This window comes from Xiphias gladius, chromosome 15 (assembly GCF_016859285.1).
Source record: "Xiphias gladius isolate SHS-SW01 ecotype Sanya breed wild chromosome 15, ASM1685928v1, whole genome shotgun sequence".
In the NCBI taxonomy this organism is placed as follows: domain Eukaryota; kingdom Metazoa; phylum Chordata; class Actinopteri; order Istiophoriformes; family Xiphiidae; genus Xiphias; species Xiphias gladius.
The window spans coordinates 10872017-10893126 of NC_053414.1; the positions used below are offsets into that span (position 1 = coordinate 10872017).

Below are 21110 nucleotides of genomic sequence, written 5' to 3' on the forward strand. Positions count from 1 at the left end.
ATTCAGACTATTCAAACTATTCAAAAATAGTTCAATTAAATTTCTGAAAAACATGAAAACTGTCCCTCCCAGTTTCCCAGAGTCCAAGTTTAAATCCTCAAACGTCTTGTTTTGTCTGACCAACAGTCCCAGACCCAAAGATATTGAGTTTACGCTGACATTAAACAAAGAAAAGCAGAAGATCTTCAGATCTGAGAGGCTGAAAACAGCAATTTTTGGACATTTTTACTTGAAAAATAACTTAAACGATTACTCATTCATCAAAATAGTTGCATATCATTTTTCTGTCCATCAACCAATCGATTAATCTACTAATCGCTGCAGCTCTACATTGGATCATTTCAGTGTCACAAGCCAAAAAGTTTGGGAACCACTACCCTTTTAAAATACACCGTCCCACCTGTGGGACGCTTTGGCCTTGGTATCTCTGCTTTCGGTGTGTTTTGGTCTGTACCGGACTCAATCTTCACACAACCTTGACAAATCATACATTTCCTGAAACTCTAAGTCTCTTGATTCCAACTGTGCAAAGCAGTTTACGGATCCCCGTATCAGTGCAGCAGCTGTTACCATAGAAGTGGTTCAGACTGTTGTGGCTATGGCTCCAAAGTGTTTTCCACACAAAAGGTACCACTACAGGCCTTATGCTCCCTTTGTTAAAGGTCTGAAAAACAGTAACCTTCATTTTTTGGGTACATTAACATGTCTGTTAAGGGGTTTATGATGTAAGCTTTATAAGCTTAAATATGTTTTGCATGTGAAATCTTGAAACCAGTAACTGTAGCTGTCAAATGAATGCAGTGGAGTAATAAAGTACAATATTTGCCTGTGAAGTGTGGTAGGGTAGAAGTACAAATAGTAGGAAATGGAAATACTCGAGTAAAGTACAAGTACCTCAGAACTGTAAATGTACTACCTTCCACCACTGTTCAGCACACACCAGTGGCCTCTCCCTTCCACAATAAAAACATCCAGCACTTATATATAATTATCTTGCTCTTGGCAAAAAAATCACGTGGTCCTTGTTTTCAGTCACAAACACACCCACCCATACACACACACACACACACACACACACACACACACACACACACACACACACACACACACACGGCTTTATAGCAGTAAACATGCGTCCTCTCTACGGTAAACAAAACAACACACATGACCAGAAATCCTCCGGGAGCAGGCAGGCTGGGTGTCAGTCCCCGGTCCCCACCCCCGGTCAGTGAGCAGCCACACCGGCTGGCCGCTGTCTCTGTCAATGCGGCACCATCAGTCAAGCAGCCACTGGGAAACGTCAACACACACTCTCTCTCTCACTCACACACACACATACATACAGACAGACACACACAGAGAGAGAGAGAGAGAGAGACAGACACAGCCATGCACAGCTTTTTGCACTTACAGCGGATGACTGTCCATGATTCCGGTGTTTTTCAGAGGCGGAACACTTGGCCCAGCGGCATGCACCATTCCATATCCACAGTGTCGTCTTTAATGGCTCTAAATTCAGGCGTGAATCGCGGCGGTCCTCTGTCCAGGGGCGGCGCGGCGGGCTGACGGCAGCCCGATTGCAGCTGCCCGTTTCATGTAAATACACAGCCCGACTGCGGCGGCTCGCTGTGCAAACACGTTGCGATTCAAACCCCGGCTGCGGTACCCAGCGGTACCGCTTCCTCTGTGGGCCAGGGAAAGGAGCCGACCGCCGTGTCAGGTGAGGTTTATTTTGATTTCATTCCCACGTCCCGCCCCCCCCCCCCCACGACCTCTACCCTCCTGGGTGTATATGGGTGCGAGAGGCGGACGGACACGGCTACCTGTTATTTTCCAATCGCTGATTAAAACGCACAAACAAGGACATGTCGGCAAAGACGGTCCTCTGAGCAGCCAAGGCGTCCCAGAAGAAGGCACTGTCTCCCCCTAGCTGTGGAAGACTGGTCAGGAAAGGCAGATGAAAAGTTAAGCAAAAACTATCTCTCACTGATTTAATTTTTCTTTTTTATTTTGACAGATTTGACGTAACATTTTATAATTTCAACTATCTCCTCATTTTTTATTTGCTTTGTCATAATTTTGACAAACTACCTCAAAAGTTTGACTTACAAGTTCCTCAGACTTCTCATGATTTTGACTTCTCATTTTAATTTTCTATCCCAATGATATAGATTTTTGAAACTTTGATTTATCTAATAATTTTTATTTACAATGTCATAATTTCGATATATCATAAATTTCATGTCTCATAAATTTGACTTATGATTCTGACTTCATATCTCATAATTCTTAGTATCTCGTAACTGAAAATACTGATATATATCGTAATTTTTATTTAATGTCTGAGAATTGGGATTAATTCAACCTCTTTTTATCTCTTAATTATGACTTGAAAGTAAAAATTTTGACTTACTGTCTCATAAATTAAAGCCACAGTTCCCAGTTTTTTCATGTCAAGACCCTTGTTTTGTAGAACTCTTTGTCCCCAGAGCCCATCTGTAAAGATCTGTGTCTGGCTGTACTGTCAGTGGACAGGCTATAGCCGTGAAGATGGGGAGAACAAGTCTGCTGTGGTGTGAAGACACTGAATGCATTAGAGACAACAGGCTGTCAGGAGGATCAGTCATGGCATCTCAGAAGTAATTTCTCTGTCATGACAAGTGACAGGGAATTAAAGCTGTAGGCAGTTTTTTTTTTTTTTTTTACCCATAATGAAAAGATTCCACTTTGATGTTTTATGTAAATAAAGTGGATATTTTAAATTATGCATCGTTAAGCTATGAATTAGACTACAAAGCTGGTATCATTCAACAGAAAACAGATTGTCATGTTACAGTGCTTGCTATTTCAGATATTCTCTCACATGAGGGAGAAGCTTTGAGGATTTCATCCACTTCTATAAATTTGGGGGACTTGTAAGAGTCAGATTAAACAGAAAATGGTCGAAAGTGATGCGGATCTTCAGACTTTTAGTACCAAGTGTGGGTCAAGTTCCAAAAAAAAAAAAAAAGAGCTGAATACTAAACTACCTATTATGTACCTCGATAGCATCTATTTCCTGCTAAATGCCCATGTTTGATATATCATCAGGGTTTGTTTTTTCCAGATTTAACAAAAGTCTTCCAGAGCCACAGCAGTCATTACCAGACATTACCAGTTTTCCAGACCGTTTTCACAGTCTGGAAAACTGCTCTTTATGTCATGCATTACATTGGTGGAATGCCGCTTTAAATTGTACCGTCAGCGCTTGACCCTGCTTTCAATGACAAAAATGTCTAAATGTATGCACTGTACAAACAAGAAAAACATAAGACTTTCAGTCCATATTCAAAATACTCACAAATTTTATTTTATTTTTACGGTAAAAAAAATTCAGCAGCAGAAATACTGTACATTAATCAAAATACTGAAAAAAGTTGAAATAAAACAATCTGTGCGAATGATTTCCCTAGACAGCAAACTGTTCCCCAGTGTCCTCACAGGTTGACAGTGGGCGTCACATGACATACGTGTTGTGTACTTTCCTTGAGTGTTCGTGTGTTAGTTTGGTTTTAAAGGGGCAGGGGGCAGACTAGCAGAGGCCTGCTCCAGGAAGGCCAGTGGTCCAGGAGGAGGAAGGTCTGTCGGTTTGCGATGTTGTACACTCACGTCCTCAAGCACTTGTTGCCAGTGGTGCAATTTGGACAAGTGCTTCTGAACCAGCAGTTCTTTCCTCTGTAGCTCATTACGTAACTCTGACACATCCTGAAGTGAGAAAAAAACATGTACGTGAGAAGAGAGAGGAAACCTTAATAAATGACACAAACACTGATGGTATTTCACAAATTCAGGTCTAAGAAATAAAGGCCGATAAATTCTGGGTAGTAGTTCTCATATGGAATTTTGGATATCCAGGAGTTTGTTTTTTGCTTAGACAAATAGTTTGGGAATCTTAAGTAGTTTTTACAAAAGCCAAAAACTACAAGGAAAAAAATGGTTGAAAAAAGTGGGTAAAAATTGGGATGTGGAGAGGACCAATTAAGAACAATGAGAAGGCAAGCCAGTGTAATAATTTACCTCTTTCACCACCTGCTCTGGTTTCTGCACAGATAACTGGAGCCTTTTCTGTAGGAAGAAGCACTCTGTCTGTCGAGCCACGTCCAGAAACTTTTGTATGCATTGGTCAACACCTGCAATCAAGAGACATATTTATACAGTATACAACAAAACTGAGTACAGCTCTGTGCAATATGCCTAAAATGTTAAATGATTAAAAACTGACAGTTTTTCTTAAAATAATTGTATTATTTTTAAGTATAAGTGAAGTTGAAGTAAAAACAAACAGGTTAGATAGACTGCATTAAAAATACAGGGTCAGAAGTACAACCTCAATGTAAAAAACGTGAGTAAACGTGATCACTGCAACTAATTTGATTAAACCTGTGATTTGCAATTAAGGCTGACTGCATGAACAAGTTTATAAAAAGGACGTGAACACCACAACGTTCTCGGTTTTGTTCTGGGTTCTGTATAACGCAACATGGCTTCACATAGTGAGGAACTTGCCTGAACCAGTTAAGAAACCAGACTGTGAGACTGCATAAAGACGGGAGAGGGTACGAGAGCATCAGTGGGTTTCTGAACATAACCTGATACACAGTGGAAGCTGTAGTTAGGAGGTATAGGAAGAGTCATAATATTTTAATATTTATATATGCAATACATATTATGTAACCTTGCATTGAAAAACAGAGGGAACCAGTGTTGTTGCGCTTTGTTCTTTAATATGGACTTTTCACTATAGTTTAATTAGCCAAACATTTGTTTTTCAACTTCATTTTCTATTAAAATACTATTAAATGGAGAGGATTTGTAATAACTTAACGTTTTAATGATAATGACCAGGGGTGTACTCTGTTTTTTTGTGTACTGAAAATCAATATAAAGACTACAATATGGCATAAACATAAACCTAAACAGCCAAAAAAGTGATGGCTTCACTCACCAGTTCGAATCTCCTCCTGGTCCGTTCCATTAACGTAGTCTTGGCTTACAAGGGATGCAAAACATGCCTACAGAATAAACCCAGAGAGCAATATTAGTAAATTTGCCCTATTCTGTATGAGTGGATATCAATCCTGCTCTTTTGGGCTTGAGTAAAGGTGGTTTTCTAGCCCTCTAGTTAACTGACGTAATATCGTTGATATAATAAATGTGGATGACAATCAGCAGGTCTCTGAGGACAGGCCGTGTCAAATGATGTTTAGCCATGACCATCTGTTTCCCATTGAATGATACCAGCTTTGTAGTCTAATTCATAGCTTAGAGAAATGTACTCAGAGGTAGAAACCACCACAGGGATTTGGTCCCTAAAGAGCATACGTTGGGCGACCAGGCCTGACTCACAGTTGGCGTTACAATTCATCAGGTATTTCAAATGTTTAAATCACCTTGGAGATCCACAACTTCTTGCTGGGACCCAGTGTCTTTGTCTTACTATCCTGCCAGTTGGGTGGCTGTGCCCTTTTGTCTTTGACCTATATTAATGATAAACTATCAGTGGTCACATATTTGTTTCTTTCCATTTGTTCATGCCTGGGCTCTGTGCAGATCAGTCAAGCTCTTGCGCTGCAACTAACAGTTATTTTCATTATCAATTAATCTGCCATTTATTTAATTGAATAATCAATTAATCATTTTGTCGATAAAATGGCTGAAAATAGTGAAAATTATTAATCAGAGTCTCTCTGAGTCCAAGATACTATCTTCAAATATCTTATTTTGTCCTTGTTTTTAGTCCAAACCCCCAAAATATTCAGTTTACAATTGTTGAAGACTAAGAAAACCAGCAAATAACCACATTGGAAAAGTAGGTACCACACAATTTTGGTTATTTTTCTTAAGAAATTACTCAAAGTGATTAATCGCTGAAGAGAATAGAGTAAAATATTTCTTTATTCACCTTCCTTTGCGCTTACGGACAATTTCATGTTGAAACTTTAAAATATCTGGACCTAGCCCGAACCATGAAAAACAGCCCTGGACCAGAAGTAAGTGGACAGAATCATACGATGTGATTCTTATAGTGCTAAAGGAAAGTGTTAGGAAACAAGGGATGCAACTACAGCATATTGAGTGTAGGAAACCAGGGATGCAACTGCAGCATATTGAGTGTAGGAAACCAGGGATGCAACTGCGTTGTTATTATGTTTAGCATTTATTTGTGTTGCGTTCAGGAATTACACACAGCTGACAATTGCCAAGCCAACCTGGGTGTGTGAGCCAGTGTGTTTTCTTTATGGTAGCTGACGAGGGGAGAGACTAGGGCTGAAAAGCAGAATAAATGAGGTAAAGGCTGAAGTATGAGAACAACTTAGCATTAACGCTAGAAAAGAGTACGGTTATCTTTGTGTGTTTTACTCAGTAAGGTTGCTGTGAAAAAAGTAAGGTGTTTCTTAGCCCTCTGACAGACACGCTGGGGTAACACCAGGTACCTAACGAAAAAATAAACCTCACCTGACGCTAGCTAACAAGTTAGCACACACAGCTAACGGAAGGTAGCCCATTAGCCTCCTACCTCGAAGGAAGCCTCCAGTTCATCCACCAGCGTGTTGTTACCCTGAGCCCTAGTAGAGGTACCGGGTAAGCCCGGTTGGCCCGGTCCACCAGGACCCCCGACGGGATGCGCACCAGGCGGCTGCTGTCCGGGAAACATTCCGCCCATGGACGACGCCATCTTGAGTTGGGTGATTCTTGTTTCTACTCGGTCCGCACATGCGCGCAGGTAGCTACTGTGTGCGCTGCCTTCTGGACAAAAGTATTCGGACACCCCTATTCACTTAGCTAAGACTAATTCAGTCTACCGCAACACAGCAGCACTGCAGTAAATCCTACCTTCCTGGATGTTATGTTAAGTTTTCGTTGAAAATGTTTTAGAGACGTGTTGATTCAACCGTGTGATCATTTTGGAGGCTTCAGTTTGTTGTGTTGTTGAACTGTATCACATTGTGTTGACAGGCGTTCCTGTAATTTTTTCCACTCCATTCAAAACAATGAGGGTAGGCTAAATAACAGACACACCTCTTTATAAGGTCAAGGCATACAGTAATATTTTGGACAATAGTGCACTTGCAACTAAAGCCAGAATGATTAATCATTTGACAGAAAATTAGTCTAAAACTATTTAATTATCGATATTGCTCCATTTCCTTGTCTTATGTGATACTCAACTGCGTATCTTGACATTTTCAACTGTTGCTCAGAAAAAACAAGTAATTTAAAGAATTTATGTTGGGATTTAGGAAACTTTGATGAACTTTTTTAACCTATTTTTTTTTTCCAATTAATCAATAATGAATATAAATCATTAATTGCAGCCCTTCTTTAAACAGTTTGGGAAAAGACCCTTTCCTGATTCAAGATAAAATAGTCCTGTTCACAAAGGACTATAAAGAAATGGTTTTCCCACCCTGACCTCAGCCCCATCCAACAACTCTGAGATGATTTAAAACACAACCTGTGAGCCAAGCATCACCCAACATCTGAGTCCCTGCCTCACTAGTGCTTGGTTACAAAATCTTACAGAGATCCTTCCCAGAAGAGTGGAGGCTGTCACAGCAGCAAGTTAATACCCATGGTTTTGCAAAGAGATGTTCAACAATCATATACTGTATATAATGTTTGGGTGTCCACATACCTGGAGATCCATTGTGTACTGACAACAGAACCAAAGAGACAACAATCATAAAAAGACACACATGCTCACACACCTAATTAAAGACACACAGAGTTTATTTATACAACATATAAATGATCTGAGCTACTATGTAGTTACTAGGGAGCTCTGAGTTTTTTTAAGCTGAAGTTACAACAGTGTCGAGACGAAAATGTGTATTACATTGAGGCCTAAAGAAAATCTTAGACCAATGCATTTGCTGTATGTAAACACTAAAGGTCCATCAAAATGTTTCAAAAAATATTTGTATTTCATATTTCTATCATTAGTTCCGCCGAGGAAATTATACTATTGAATTATGCATGGACTTTGACCCTTGGCAATCAGCTCTCTGTCTCTCTGTGGAAAGATCACTGTTGAAACCTGCCAGAAGATGGTCAGAGAGTCTGGTATGTTATCAGATATTGTGTCCATCTCTCAGCTGTGGTGTGCTAGCCCGGCAGCAAACTCCACCAGTGTACGTGTCGGTCGTCCAGACATGCCTTTCCGCAGGTAGGGAATTTCGTCTTTGTTACTCATCACACCGGCGATGTCCAGATGAGCCCAATGGGGAGCTGTGACAAACTCTCTCAGGAATGCGGCTGCCGTGCATGCACCGCCAGAACTAAGTAGAAATCGACAGGCCGAACAATCAAACGCAGGTAAATAAAGCCATAAATAGACTGCTCAGAGGATCTGATGTCTGTAGTAGGAGCTGCAGGCGCTCACTGAGTGTAGTAGATACGTACCGGCTGTACTTGCCAATGTTGTTGAGGTCAGCCAGCTGGCTGTCAGTCACCTGTCTGGTGTAGTGCTGGAACAGAGGCATCCGCCACACTCTGTCACCTGTCACAACACTGGCCTACAACACACACACACACACAGACACACGCCTTTTGTCAACACAGGAGCTGAGAGACCCTGACGTTGTGTGTTTATTGTGCATATACAGTACCTTGTGCAGCTGCTCCCAGAGCCAGTCAGAGTTTGTGAATACTCCAGTTGCTGCTGAGCCAAGTGCTACATCCATCGCACCTTGAAGACACAACAAAACACATTTTAATATTTACTAATTATAGCTACATACCATTAATTTAATAATGCATAAGGTCACTTTCAAACCTTTAGTTCAGTTCCACTGGTCCATAACAACTCGTCTTTTAGCTATGGCCCATTTTGTGATCACACCGATTTATTAGCAACAAACCAAGAGCGGTAAACACGGAGTACTTAAACTGAAAGGTAGCTCAGTGATTGAATTTAATGGGATCGCATCCTGCATCATCAGCACTAGATGTAGGGAAATAATATTCCACTGAGTGACAGCAAGTCATGCTGCACTTATCTGCACCTTATGTGTTTATTTATCTTCTGTGGTGTCACAAAGAGCTCATTGAGAAATAATTGATTATGAGCGTTAGTAGTCCAGAAGTCAACTGGACCGTATATGTCATGGATAATGACCGCTCCGTTTCACTCACTTTTTGAATGAAAAGTGAGACACAAGCGTAACACTGCTTGTCACTCTGATCGACCAGGGAAGACCCTCACATTGGGATGTGCATTCGTGTTACAATGGTTACCAAATGATCTTGTGTAAATATAAACTGTATGGCACTGCTTCTTTGACAGTTCATGGTCAGCAGATAGTTTAACGGTAGTTTAGCTTTTAAATTCATGCTAAAATCCTTTTTAATATCACACAGTCCTATGGTTTGCCAGCTTTGTTTTCACTCCCCAAAAATAAACCGCACCAGAGTCAGGTAGGAACCGGACCAAGACTCCCATTTTCAAGTGGTGATCCAGTTGTTTTGTCTGCATACAACTCCAAATGGCAGCTTTCACACCAGCCCAAACCAAACAAGCAAAGGCTCAAGACTTTGTTTAAAGTGTGGTTAAAGTTAGGCGTCAAAAGCACTAACTTGTAAAAACCCCACCTGTTAGTGTAGCAACATTGACAATGGCTCTGGGGCTGAAGGTGTGTCCATAACAGAGTGCGTCAGCGAGAATCAGTCTACCCTCTGCATCTGTATTATCAACCTGTATGTGGAGAGAACAGTAAAGTCTTTTCATCTGTACACACACATGCAAATGTACAAACACACTCAGATCACCCTTTCTAACTTTAAAAATTTCATCATTGGTTCACCCCACCTGGATTGTTTTTCCATTCTTGGCTGTTACAACGTCACCTGGTTTAGTGGCCTTTCCACTGGGCATGTTCTCACACAGAGGAGCCAGACCTGATTGTAGCAGAAAGACAGGCTGAGACATTCATTTCCACTCTAACATTTACAATACGTTTTTTTTCCTGTTGATATGTGTCAAAAAAGTCATCAACATCTACTGAGATTCAGTGTTGTACAAACATAAAGAAAAACTCACCAATAATGTTGACCGGCAGTTTCAGAGCTGCTGCTGTGACAATGGACGCACACACGGTGGCAGCGCCGCCCATGTCAGCTCTCATTGCGTCCATAGAAGGAGACGGCTTCAGAGAAATACCACCACTACAAACACAGAGAGAGGGGTCAGCTGGCCACAATGAGAGTGCTGTATTGTTTAAATGAACTCAGATATGTTAAGCAGTAAGCGTGGTTCATTGGATATCCTAGTGCGGTGGAGTATGTATTATTATGGTTTACCTGTCAAAGGTGATGCCTTTGCCCACTAAGAGCAGCGGGGCCTGCGTGCTGTCAGGTGAGCCGTTGTAATGTAGCTCCAGGAAGACAGGGGGCTCCTCCGAACCTTTAGACACGCTGAGAAAAGCTCCCATCTGTTGCTCCTCTATCCAAGCCTGGGATCTGCGTAAACACACAAACTATGAGACAAATCTTCTTCCACCTCATCCACTCTCCAGACCACACAAGGGACATATAACACAAACTGTCATGTCGACTTAAGTGACACGGACCACGATAATCAGACTAGACCTCACTTTAAATGATCAAACATTTTGATATAGCTGTTCACATGAGTTGTTAATAGCAATGCTCATTTTATTTTCAGTTTGAATACTACAGAGCAGAGTCTGACTGAAAATACACCCTTCATATTACAATGGTAGATTTCCCTGGTATGCAGCCTCACATTTTTTTGTCATGTTGCTGCTACGATGGGTCATCCTTTTGAATATCTGCTGCCCATTTTGAAAAAAAAAAAAATAATAATAATTTCGAGTCACTTTTCTTAAGGATATAAACTATCTACTAAGAGTAGATTCAGAAGTGCTCCCAGATCAGATTAGTGCTGCAACGAACAATTATTTTATTAATCGATTAATCGTTCCATCTGTATAATGTAAGAAAATAGTAAAAGAAAAAAGGAAAAAAGAGGCCATCCCAGTTTCCTTCTTTAAATTGCTCGTTTTTTTCCAACCAACCATCAAAAACCCAACAACATTTACTTTATCATGAAAGAAAACAGAGAAAAGCGGCAAATCCTCATAACTAAGAAGCTGGAACGAGGGGATGCTTGGCACACAGCTTGAAAAAGAATCGGTTATCTAAGCAGTCGCTGATTAAATTTATATCAACTGACTAATCAATTAATCCACTAATTGTTTCAACTCTAGAATTGACAGTTTCTAACCCAAATGCTCAAAATGTTCAAAAATACTATAAAGCTGATTCAGAAGCCAAAATTTGTAAATTTTTCCCAAATTATCCTAAATCGGGTCGATATTTATCTTTATATTTATCTAAAGGTTTCCCACAACATGCAATCCAAGTAGCCCAATAACTGGTAACACTGTATGAAGCAGTTCTGTGTCCCACCATGCCTTGAAAACAAATTGATTAAATGGTATATATGTCTAAAATGCACTTCAACAATGCGACAAATTAAAATACTGTATTTCACGTGTCTTAGTTGCACGTACTTCAACTGACAGATACATACATAGTAGATAAATCCTAAACAGTCGTACAGTAAATTTCTTTTTCTGAGGAGTAATGCCGGTGAAATCAATGCCGGTGACGATGAGTAATGATGATGAATGATGCACAAACCTCTTATTTACTGTGACTCGTTCAGCATGTGGTGCTAGTTTCTCTTCAATGGTGCTGGCAAAGACAGTAGGAGTGATGTGATTTGCCGGAGCTTCCATTAGTAGCCGTGCCAGGTTTTGGCCTTCTGCATACACAACTCCTCTCTCCCACCCGACCAAGTCAGCACTAAGAATAATTACACACAGACAAATACACAGTAACACAATACTGCATTGGTTTGAAACTCACCAAAACGCAAAAGCTTGCCCCAGCTTTAGGTTACATTTGTCAGTCTACCTTCCATGAAGCTGCGTTGTTACTTGGGCCTTCTTCTTGGATTTGAGTAAGTCGTACTGAAACAAGCCCAGAACAGCACCTTCAGCTGCTGACTGGGCGTCACCGCAGCCGTCCACCTCCACGTGGTTCACCTCCAGGTCCTGAAGTAGCCGGCAGCCCACTGAGCGCACACAGACAAACACACAGGCATCAGTCAGCTCCAGCAAATCCTCCACGCAGCCAGTACTGAGACGAGCAGAGGACACGTGTCTTACCTGACACTGCCTGTCTGATGTTCTCCTTGCTGGTGTCCCAGCTCTCTGCGCCACACACCCCTGAATTGTTCTTACCCAGCCCTACTACTGCTACACAGGGGAAGTCCTGGAGAAGATGCGGAATGGATGTAATTACTCTGATGCTGTCATGTCATGTATTTTTCTTAATCTGATGTCATGCCTTTGTTACCTTGTGGATTCCATAAAATATTCTGCTTTTGCCTTTCTTGAGCGCAGGCCCAGAGCTGGAAAAATGCGAAAACAGAAGTTCATTAAACAAAACGGTACACAGAATACACACCACTCTGGAACAACTTAGTTAGACATAGTGTTTTTCTCATATCCATTAGGAATCCAATATTATGTTTGGCCTTGGTAGCGCTACTTGACGTGTGTTTTGGTCTGTACCGGGCTCAGTCTTAACACAACCTTGACAAATTATACATTGTTTGAAAGCTCTAAGTCTCCTGATTCTATCTGGGCTTTTCCGGATCCCCATATTACGGCAACAGCTGTTGACACAGAAGGAGACCAGGGTTACGACCGTAATCAAAAGGGTTTAAGAACAGTAACCTTTTTATTTTGGGTACATTATTTTTAGGCTTGCACACAAATATGGGGGTGTCTGGCAACGGGTTAAACTCAGGGTATGGGCCAATACCAATCCAATACCAGTGCTCTGTTTTCTTTTTCAATATAAAATCTATTTCATACATAGTCGTTCTTCTAGGCCTGTGCACATTTTAATCTTCTATTGTTCTAGAGTTTTTATTTAAGTATGTTATTAGAATTTTACAATAACTGATGTTTTATGTGGACTGTCACATCTGCCTGACACCCCATCTACTTAATTAGGTCAGTATCAGCTCAGATGTTATCCAGTGTAGATCTTAAACAGTGCATCACATTTGTCAATATCAGGCAGTAGACACTCAAGTGTATGAAGTACACTTAAAAACAATAAATCCTACCTTCATGAAAATTATATTGTTCATTGTTTTATACAAACTGTTTTAGAGAGTTGATTAAATAATATCCAGTCACAATCAAGGCCCCCTTACACACTTGTTCAGGAGCTTTCAACTGTATGACACATTATTATCAGCAGATGAAGTGTTGTCAAAGAACTTTAAATATTCATTTTTTCCAACCATGTTCAAACATTTATTGGAAAGTGTTTTCTTTCAAATTAACTGAGCAAACTTCATCTGTCGATGATGACAATGTGATCGAAAGCTTCAGAAAAAGCAAGTAAGTGGACCTTGAGTTGAAATTGTTTTGACAACTGCTGTTCCCAAGGTCTCAAGCTTAATGTTTTAGAGAGGCGTTGATTCAAATTCTGGAGCTGGTAATTTGTGCTATAATGAGAAGTGTCTCTAATTTCTTTTCCATCCATTTTTTTTTTTTTTTTTTTAAATCAATGAGGACAAACTAAATATTTCAGCCTCAGCCTGTAAAACGAACCTAAAGTTGAACAAACACCTCTTTAAAACAGTTTCAGCTGAAACTGAGCATTATAACCTTTATGAAGGTAGGATTTACTGCAGGGCTGATGTATGAATCAGCATTAGTTTCAGCTGGGTTGTACGTGATAAACTACCAACTGAATGCATATTGGTATCATCACATAACAAGACACACAGTTTTATGCAAAAGTTTGGGCTAATTACATATTTTGTTGATTTTTTTTTAAATGAAAAGAAGTAAGTACAACCCCTGCAGCAAACTGAAAATCTGCAAACAATTACTATTTTCTAAGTTCATGAAGTAAAAGTAACTGTGCATTAATTTTTGAGGAAAAGCTCATGTTTTAATGTCTCGTTGCTGCAGGGGTTGTACTTAACTTTCTCCACTTAAAAAACAAAACAAAAAACAACAACTAAATATGTAATTTGCCCAAACTTTGTGCCGACAACTGTACCCTGTCAGTTTACAGATAATAAAGACTCACATTTTCAGTAGTTCAGAGAGTTTTCCAGACAGAGTTTGGTCAAACCCTGCGGCTGCCTCTGTCAGGTGAAGGCTGCCCTCCTCTCCCTCCTTCTCAAACACCCCCAACACCAAACCCTGCAGAGACACACACACAAACACAACGAGCGTTAACATTAAACTCATTAAACACACACACACACACACACACACACACACACACACACACACACACACACACACACACACACACACACACACACACACACACACACACACACACACACACACACACTGATGCTCACATGAACAAATACAGCTGCGGAAAGTCACTGGTGTAACTCTCTGTCGGCTGTATTGTTGGGTAACGTCTGACAGGCTCCTCACCTTTCTCTGGTTCAGGTGAGTCTCTGAGGCAGAAAATGACCTGCAGTGGTTCGTCCGCACCGCCGTCCGCACGGCTCTCCTCACAAGAAGCATTCTCATCTGTTGGACATGTACGAACTGACAGAAAATAATAATAATCACCGATAGAGATATTTAAAGGTCGCAAACGTGTCGAAAGCAGCCGATCGATGTGACACAGTCGCGTTTGTTATTATGTCACCAACAAGCGACGAAGACCGATCATTGTCGCCACCTGGCGGCAGACGTGAGTTAAAACCTTAAATATTTGGTCGGAGGCTGGTTTCTTTTCTAAAAATGAATATATTTTTCTTCTTAATGGAGAAAGTAGCAAAAAGAACAAGAAAAAAAAGCCCCAAAAAATTCTCTGTGGTTCAGTACTTTTTGGCCCCGTTTAATTTACTTACTGTCATTATATGTATCTATTTGGTTTTCTTTTTCCTTTCTATCACCTTGGGTAATTTTCACACACGCAAACACACACACACACACACACACACACACACACACACACACACACACCTATCTGTCTTTATAATTTATTTTAACTTATCCGTTTTATTTATATGTATAGTTTCAAAATCTGTGCAATAGGTATGTGAAATCTTGAATCTTGATATGTTTGTTAATATTTGACCTCAATAAATATCATATTAAAAAACCGTGACAAACCACACCAGGCAGAATTTAAAAATTTTAGTTAGTCAATCAGCCAGTTAACAATATGACTAAGTCCCCAAATAATGGTAGCTTTCAGGCGGAATTTCCTACTGAGAAGGTTATTATTATTTGCAAGGTCTCCAGTGGTCATTTGCATTAATCTTTCCACATTCCAAATATCTGCTAAATTGTTGTCAGCTGTTATGAAGAAACTTTCACTCACTGTAGCTTCTTAAACTACGGCTCTGACATCTGAGTTGACATCTCGGAGTCTGACTTCATTCGAGCCTTTTGTTGATATCTGCTTTTCAATTTTTCATTTTTTAAGGGAGAGACAATATTATATACCGTACAGATATATGAAACATATAAGGGCAAATCCAAAGCTTCGGAGCCCTGGAAGGTCATAAATCTAACAAACCACACATTAAAAAGAAATATGCACTGTGAGTCATTGTTTATTTGATGTTTTACAATAAATATGTTTGTCTGAGGTTTGTTAGCTCCAGTTTCCCTGATTTAGAGAAAATCTTGAAGAAAAGACATAAAGACATGCAGCCAACTCTACACACAAGAGTATAACCAGTCTATTACTTTTCATAAATGTCCTTTAACTATGGCCAAACTCATTATTTGCGCTGAATAAAATCATTCTTATTTTGACCTGCATAGCAGCCAGCAACATCAGATGTCAGCAACTATTACAACCAGTTTTCCAAAGTTAAATTGAATGAAAATCAAACATCTTTCCTTGGACAGTTTCACTACAGGAGATCATATGTCAGCCCTTCAGTCACTATGAAATAAATGTTTATGCTTGCATTGTGGCAACTAACTTTCTACCAGGAATCACTGAAAAGATAATTACTGTAAAAGGCTGACTTCAAATCCTTCAGACTTAAGACTTTATTCTGAGAAACGTAACAAAACTGTTGCTGAAATTCCATACATACAATGAAAAAATAATCATGTATTTACACATGCAGCTATAGACAGAATATACAGCACTGGATGTCAAAAGCTCAAAAGTCGATTTTGGGATGCAAGTCTGTTTGAGTCCATTAATGCGGACGAGGATTATTCAGTTCAATCTTAATCCTTTGAAGCAGCAAATAGACCTGAAGACCTGCCATTACTGTCAGCCTTCTTCTGTGACCACAACTGTTAGTAGCTTTTGAAACTACAAGAAAGCATCGACGTGATATTTGTAGCCATTTGCCATAAATAGTGTAAAATCTGTATTGAGTTTGGTTGTGAGTCTGACTTGTCCACTGTCTCTGTCAGGAGGATCAGTGTCTCCTGTGTTCGCCTGTGTGCTGTGAGCCCTCTGGTGATGTAGACTCTGACTGCTTGGCATCATTTCAGAGGGACACATGTTGAAAACAACAGCTGATTACATTGTTCCTCCTGACAGATAAATGTATTCTTCTTGTGTGCATCTGTTGAAACAACAAAATCATCATTTTTTTCGTGTTACAGAGGAAAGTTTTGTGGTCAACATGCTACCCGTGCCTGGCGGCACCCGGATGTTGCTCATCGTCCTCTCGATCCATACATTTTTACATTGAAATTCTTATCTTATTTAGCTCACCATTTACTTCATGTTTTATTTGTGTTCATTAGTATATTCTTATTCTGTTCCTTCATACTACTCTGTATCTTCTATTGCATGCCTGTCTGTAATGGAAGAGGAATCTCCTTTCTGTTGCTCTTCCTGGTGTTTCTCCTTTTTTTTCCCATGAAAGGTTTTTTCAGTCTTCTGAATTGAGGACGCAACGATAGATGATTTCTTCTGCTGTTGAGAGTAAAGCCCTCAGAGGCAAATTTGAGATTTTGGACTGGCTTTGACTGTTCCGTTGTTCCAAGAGAGTAACCCACCCCATCATTTCGAACAGTTACCTTACAGCCCAGGCAGCGTTTTGAGGAAGCAAGTCAACACTTTTGTGCAGATAACTCTCACTGACAAATCAATTTGTTTTGTCGAGTGTCAGTTTATGTAAAAACCAGTCATGGGGCTAAATTATGATTATATAATGATATATAATGATATATATATAGTCATGTAGCCTACAAAGCAAAGGGGCACTGGCACAGTATTGGTTCCACTCTGCTAAATGTCAGTCAGTGGTTTGCTCTGACAACCAGGGGCCAACCATAAATGATGTCAAGTGCTAACATGATGCTCCTTGTTCGATCCTTCAGTAGAGCAGGTCCAGAGCAGAGATGGTTGGTTCTTCGGGTTTCTTGATCTCCGGTTTGGGCAGCTTGATCCGGCTCATGGCAACCGCTCCACAGACAGCAAAGTGAGTTGCAATGCTGCCTACACCCAACCAGAAGGACCAGTCCAGGCTGTCATCCAGGACAACGAGGACGAAGAGGTTCTCCTGATAGTTTGCCACCCGCTCGGTCAGACTGTGGTGCCTCACGGCTGCCAGGAAACACAAAACAGCCAGGGCACCGAAAACCGCTGGAGAATATGGAAAAGAAGTACAACGCGTGTTGGGAGAGATAAATAGATTTCTCAAAAGCCAAGATCTGGGATAAAGGCAACTACAAAGCAATACTTGAGGGAAGGAGATAAGACAAAGTCCCCTCACATACCAGCGATGACGTTCCACAGGTAGAGTCCTTTGTGCCCCTTGATGCTCTGGTAGGGAACCTTGCGTGCATTGTAAATACAGAAAGACAGACTGACCAGAGCGAAGCCAATGGCCACCAGCAAGAAGAGGATCACCATCATGTGAAGGCCAGCGTTCAATGTTCGTACCAGCTTTGGGAAAACTGGACAGTCAGACAGAAACAGAGAAAAACACACACATTATCAGCCCCGTGAGCTGGTTTGTAGGAGTCCAGATGAAGACGAAAACTGAAGAAATACTCAGTGGCCACAATGTTAATGTTATTCTCGGCAGCATCCAGAAATAGAGCATGTGTAGATACTAGGGACAGGGAGTAAGTGGGAAGGTTGTTGACGTGAAAAGGTGAACAGGTGAGTGTAATGTGTAGATGCAGTCTGTCTGTTTTGGTGCTTTTCGCACAGCTTTCAAACTTGAACGAGAGGGTGGAGTCGTACGCCACCTGAACAGCACCAATACGTGTGTGGCACTGTCAGAAATAATGAACGATAATGTCCTCAGACTCAAAAGATCTAATGTCGAGTTTGAGCATATTTTAAACATTTTCCAAATGTTGGAGCATGACCCTGCTGTTTGGTAATTGTATTTATGTGCTGACAGAATCATGTTTTATACAATGTTATTTCAATCAGATGTTTTAATTTGAAAGTTGTTTGCATTGTGGCATTTAAGTCAGTTGCATGCCTGAATGTCTGCAGCACATGTAGTGGTAGCAGCAAGGTGTGTCTCTTGTACATCCTCATACCTACGTTAAATTTTTTTATGTTGAGTTTTTCATGTTTTCTTACGGTTAACATGGAGTTGATGTCAAGCAAAAATTGCTAGAAGAGGTATTTAAAAGACAAGCAATATAAAATAAATGATAAGTATTAGAGAAACATGGCAACTCATTTCCATTCTAAGCAACACGTGTGTATGTGTACTTGATGTGTAAAGATGTTAATAGCGTACAGTTTCACCTTCAGTAGCTTTAAGGTTTGAAAGATTATTTTTATTCCACTGTCTGACAGTATCATATATATTCTGTGAAACCCTTCAGTGAATTAGCTATATATATTATATTATATTTATTATATATTAGCATATGTTTACACTTATATGAAATACTCAAACCAAGACTGTGTTTATCGCTGCACAACCTCATCAACTGGAAATATTCTGCCTGTCTTGTGCATCGTTTTATACAGAGTTTTCCCCCAAATTCAGCCTGATATATTTGGTAATTTTGGATTCTTTGTGATCTCGGGGACTTGTTCTGCTAAACTCTCATAATGCTCTCGATGCAGCAGTTGATGAGGAACTAAACAGACAATTACATTTTTTTTCAAATGAATTGTATTATTCCACCTTTTCGTGGCGATATCACACATTTTATCTTCATGCACATAACTAGTGTGGATTTCATAATGGCTACATCACGTTTTAAACCCTTCGGGTCTCCATAGGAGGTCGGGTGTAAGTCTCAACAGGACCGAGCAGAGAGGTAGAGGACTTCTATGCTGTTTTGGATCTTACTGAATATTTTGGAGCGCCTCTTCCCGAGCCCGCACTTCTTGCTCTTTCCTCCCTGGAACAAGCCGTAATAAATGTCCCCGATGAACTGGTCCAGCTCCGGATGGGACGCGTTCACTATCTCCGCCCCGGTTTTACACAGGATCCGCCCGGCGACCCACCGCTCCGTGGACAGGGCCGCGACCAAGAGGGCCACCGAGCCGACACAGAGCACCGAGGCCACCGAGAACGTTACCCGTTTCCACAGGGAAGGCATCTTACGAGCCCATGGTGCCCCGAGGCAGGTAACACGACGCAGGGGGGCGACCGCGGAGCGCGCTCGGCGATCACCATGAGTTCATTCTGTAGTCTGAAAAGTAAAAATAAATCATAATCCGACAAAAAAAAAGAGAGAGAGAAAAAAGTTGTTTCTCTTGGTGAAATTTTGCACGCGATGACGCCCGAGTCCCAGGGGAGGAGAAACCGAATCTATGGCGGTCAAAGAGATCTCTTACCGGGAGAAACCCTATCCCCGCGCTGTGCGCCCGGTTTCTGCTCCCGCTCAAACACACACACACACACACACACCCTTCTCTTTATACAGCGGATGAATTAACCTTTGCGACTGGGTATTTGGAGCTGGGAAATCCATCATCTGATCGGTGACCTTAGTGTTGACTGCGGCCGTAAAATCATGTGAGCATAGTTAATTGTGTCAGAATGACAGATGTGGTCCATTATAACACACACCCTAAAGGTCAGGTTATGGCAGCAATGGGTTTAGCATGTATAGCCTTTAAGGTCCTAAATCTCATATCTGGTTCCTAGCATGCTCCGCTTACTCATTTAGGTCTATCTTGTGCGTACCAGTGCTCTAAAGTACCTTTGCTCAAGTTTTGTACTTAAGTACAATCGTGAGGTTTTACTTGGGTACCTTTCTCTATTTTGTGATACAGTACTTTCTCCTCCACTATATTATTTACAGATAACCCGATTGTATAGCTGCAAGTTTACATTATTCACAGAATGTGCAGTGCAATATACAAGCATTAAAACATGTAAATAAAGTAAAAATGCACAAAAATTGTAGGCTCCATAAAGGCTAATAAAGAGACTAAAGGTGCAATAAGTTTATATCAACCCACATTTACACATCTTTTCTTATTACAGTACTTTTTCTTAAGCCACTATAAAACTGCTACAGCATTTTGATGTTTATATTTTGGTATTTTATATCACTATTGTTATGTTATATTTTAAATTTCGGTACTTTTATATCGTTATTTTATATTGTCAATATGTCACTTTTATATTGTTATTTTTATATCTCTGAATGACTTAGTACCTGATTGGAAATGCAGCTGCAACTGTGGTTATTTGACTGGGCTGACTGTAAGTCTGTTTCTGAATATGAGAATGTGCATAACCAAAGCACAATACATGATAAGGACCTTAAAGTGGCTCCTGATCTTGAGACCCTGTCTTGAGAAAGATCCCTGAGTCGAAACCAAGTTCTAAGATGATAATGATACTGTGCTTACCTGATGCATATACAAAAGTATATGTGTTTGATCAAATTACCACATCAAATGTGAATATTCCATCACAGGAACGCACAATGTTCAGACCAGGGTGTAACAAAGGGGTTAAAAGGGGTCCAGCTGTTGATTTTTACCCCAGGGCTGCAAAGCAGGTTAATCTGGCCGCATCTATTGTATACCCTGGTGCATACGCAGTGTCATCAGGTTCAGTTTAG

At 40.6% G+C, this 21110-nt stretch overlaps 4 protein-coding genes across 4 annotated transcripts in view; all 4 read right to left on the bottom strand.

The window, feature by feature from the left end:
- Positions 1-1737, bottom strand: part of klhl2 (kelch-like family member 2) — an 18000-nt gene extending 16263 nt beyond the window's left edge. Inside the window, exon 1 of the mRNA XM_040147225.1 lies at positions 1412-1737. Coding sequence (XP_040003159.1) covers positions 1412-1479 — 68 coding nt within the window. The 5' untranslated portion in view covers positions 1480-1737. The remainder of the gene's footprint in view (positions 1-1411) is intronic.
- Positions 1738-3335: 1598 nt separating this feature from the next.
- On the bottom strand, positions 3336-6755 carry med28 (mediator complex subunit 28). The gene is made up of 4 exons (XM_040146371.1): positions 6557-6755; positions 4985-5051; positions 4057-4169; positions 3336-3744 (listed from the first exon to the last, which is right to left on the bottom strand). The coding sequence occupies exons 1-4, from the start codon at positions 6713-6715 to the stop codon at positions 3541-3543; spliced, it is 543 nt and encodes a 180-aa protein (XP_040002305.1). The 5' UTR covers positions 6716-6755; the 3' UTR covers positions 3336-3540.
- A 1009-nt stretch (positions 6756-7764) lies between these two features.
- lap3 (leucine aminopeptidase 3) lies at positions 7765-14792 on the bottom strand. The gene is made up of 13 exons (XM_040144995.1): positions 14550-14792; positions 14185-14300; positions 12424-12478; positions 12234-12339; positions 11980-12139; positions 11704-11868; positions 10339-10497; positions 10079-10203; positions 9848-9936; positions 9631-9733; positions 8649-8728; positions 8443-8555; positions 7765-8318 (listed from the first exon to the last, which is right to left on the bottom strand). Exons 1-13 carry the CDS (start codon positions 14646-14648, stop codon positions 8132-8134), a joined length of 1557 nt encoding a protein of 518 aa, XP_040000929.1. The 5' UTR covers positions 14649-14792; the 3' UTR covers positions 7765-8131.
- A 2554-nt stretch (positions 14793-17346) lies between these two features.
- Positions 17347-19631, bottom strand: clrn2 (clarin 2). The gene is made up of 3 exons (XM_040146809.1): positions 19379-19631; positions 17829-18008; positions 17347-17694 (listed from the first exon to the last, which is right to left on the bottom strand). The coding sequence occupies exons 1-3, from the start codon at positions 19629-19631 to the stop codon at positions 17426-17428; spliced, it is 702 nt and encodes a 233-aa protein (XP_040002743.1). The 3' UTR covers positions 17347-17425.
- Between the last annotated feature and the right edge of the window lie 1479 nt (positions 19632-21110).

Excerpts from the sequence above, each read along its gene's own strand:
- med28 (XM_040146371.1), bottom strand. The coding sequence starts at position 6,715 with ATGGCGTCGTCCATGGGCGGAATGTTTCCCGGACAGCAGCCGCCTGGT. Across the intron at positions 4,170-4,984 it reads CCAGGAGGAGATTCGAACTG|GTGTTGACCAATGCATACAA; the intron begins GTGAGTGAAGCC and ends TCTTGATTGCAG. Across the intron at positions 3,745-4,056 it reads CAGAGCAGGTGGTGAAAGAG|GATGTGTCAGAGTTACGTAA; the intron begins GTAAATTATTAC and ends TTCTCACTTCAG.
- lap3 (XM_040144995.1), bottom strand. The coding sequence starts at position 14,648 with ATGAGAATGCTTCTTGTGAGGAGAGCCGTGCGGACGGCGGTGCGGACG. Across the intron at positions 11,869-11,979 it reads ACAACGCAGCTTCATGGAAG|TGCTGACTTGGTCGGGTGGG; the intron begins GTAGACTGACAA and ends AATTATTCTTAG. Across the intron at positions 8,556-8,648 it reads TCTGGGAGCAGCTGCACAAG|GCCAGTGTTGTGACAGGTGA; the intron begins GTACTGTATATG and ends TGTGTGTTGTAG.
- clrn2 (XM_040146809.1), bottom strand. The coding sequence starts at position 19,631 with ATGCCTTCCCTGTGGAAACGGGTAACGTTCTCGGTGGCCTCGGTGCTC. Across the intron at positions 18,009-19,378 it reads GAGGCGCTCCAAAATATTCA|TTTTCCCAAAGCTGGTACGA; the intron begins GTAAGATCCAAA and ends CTGACTGTCCAG. Across the intron at positions 17,695-17,828 it reads CCTGTGGAACGTCATCGCTG|CGGTTTTCGGTGCCCTGGCT; the intron begins GTATGTGAGGGG and ends CATATTCTCCAG.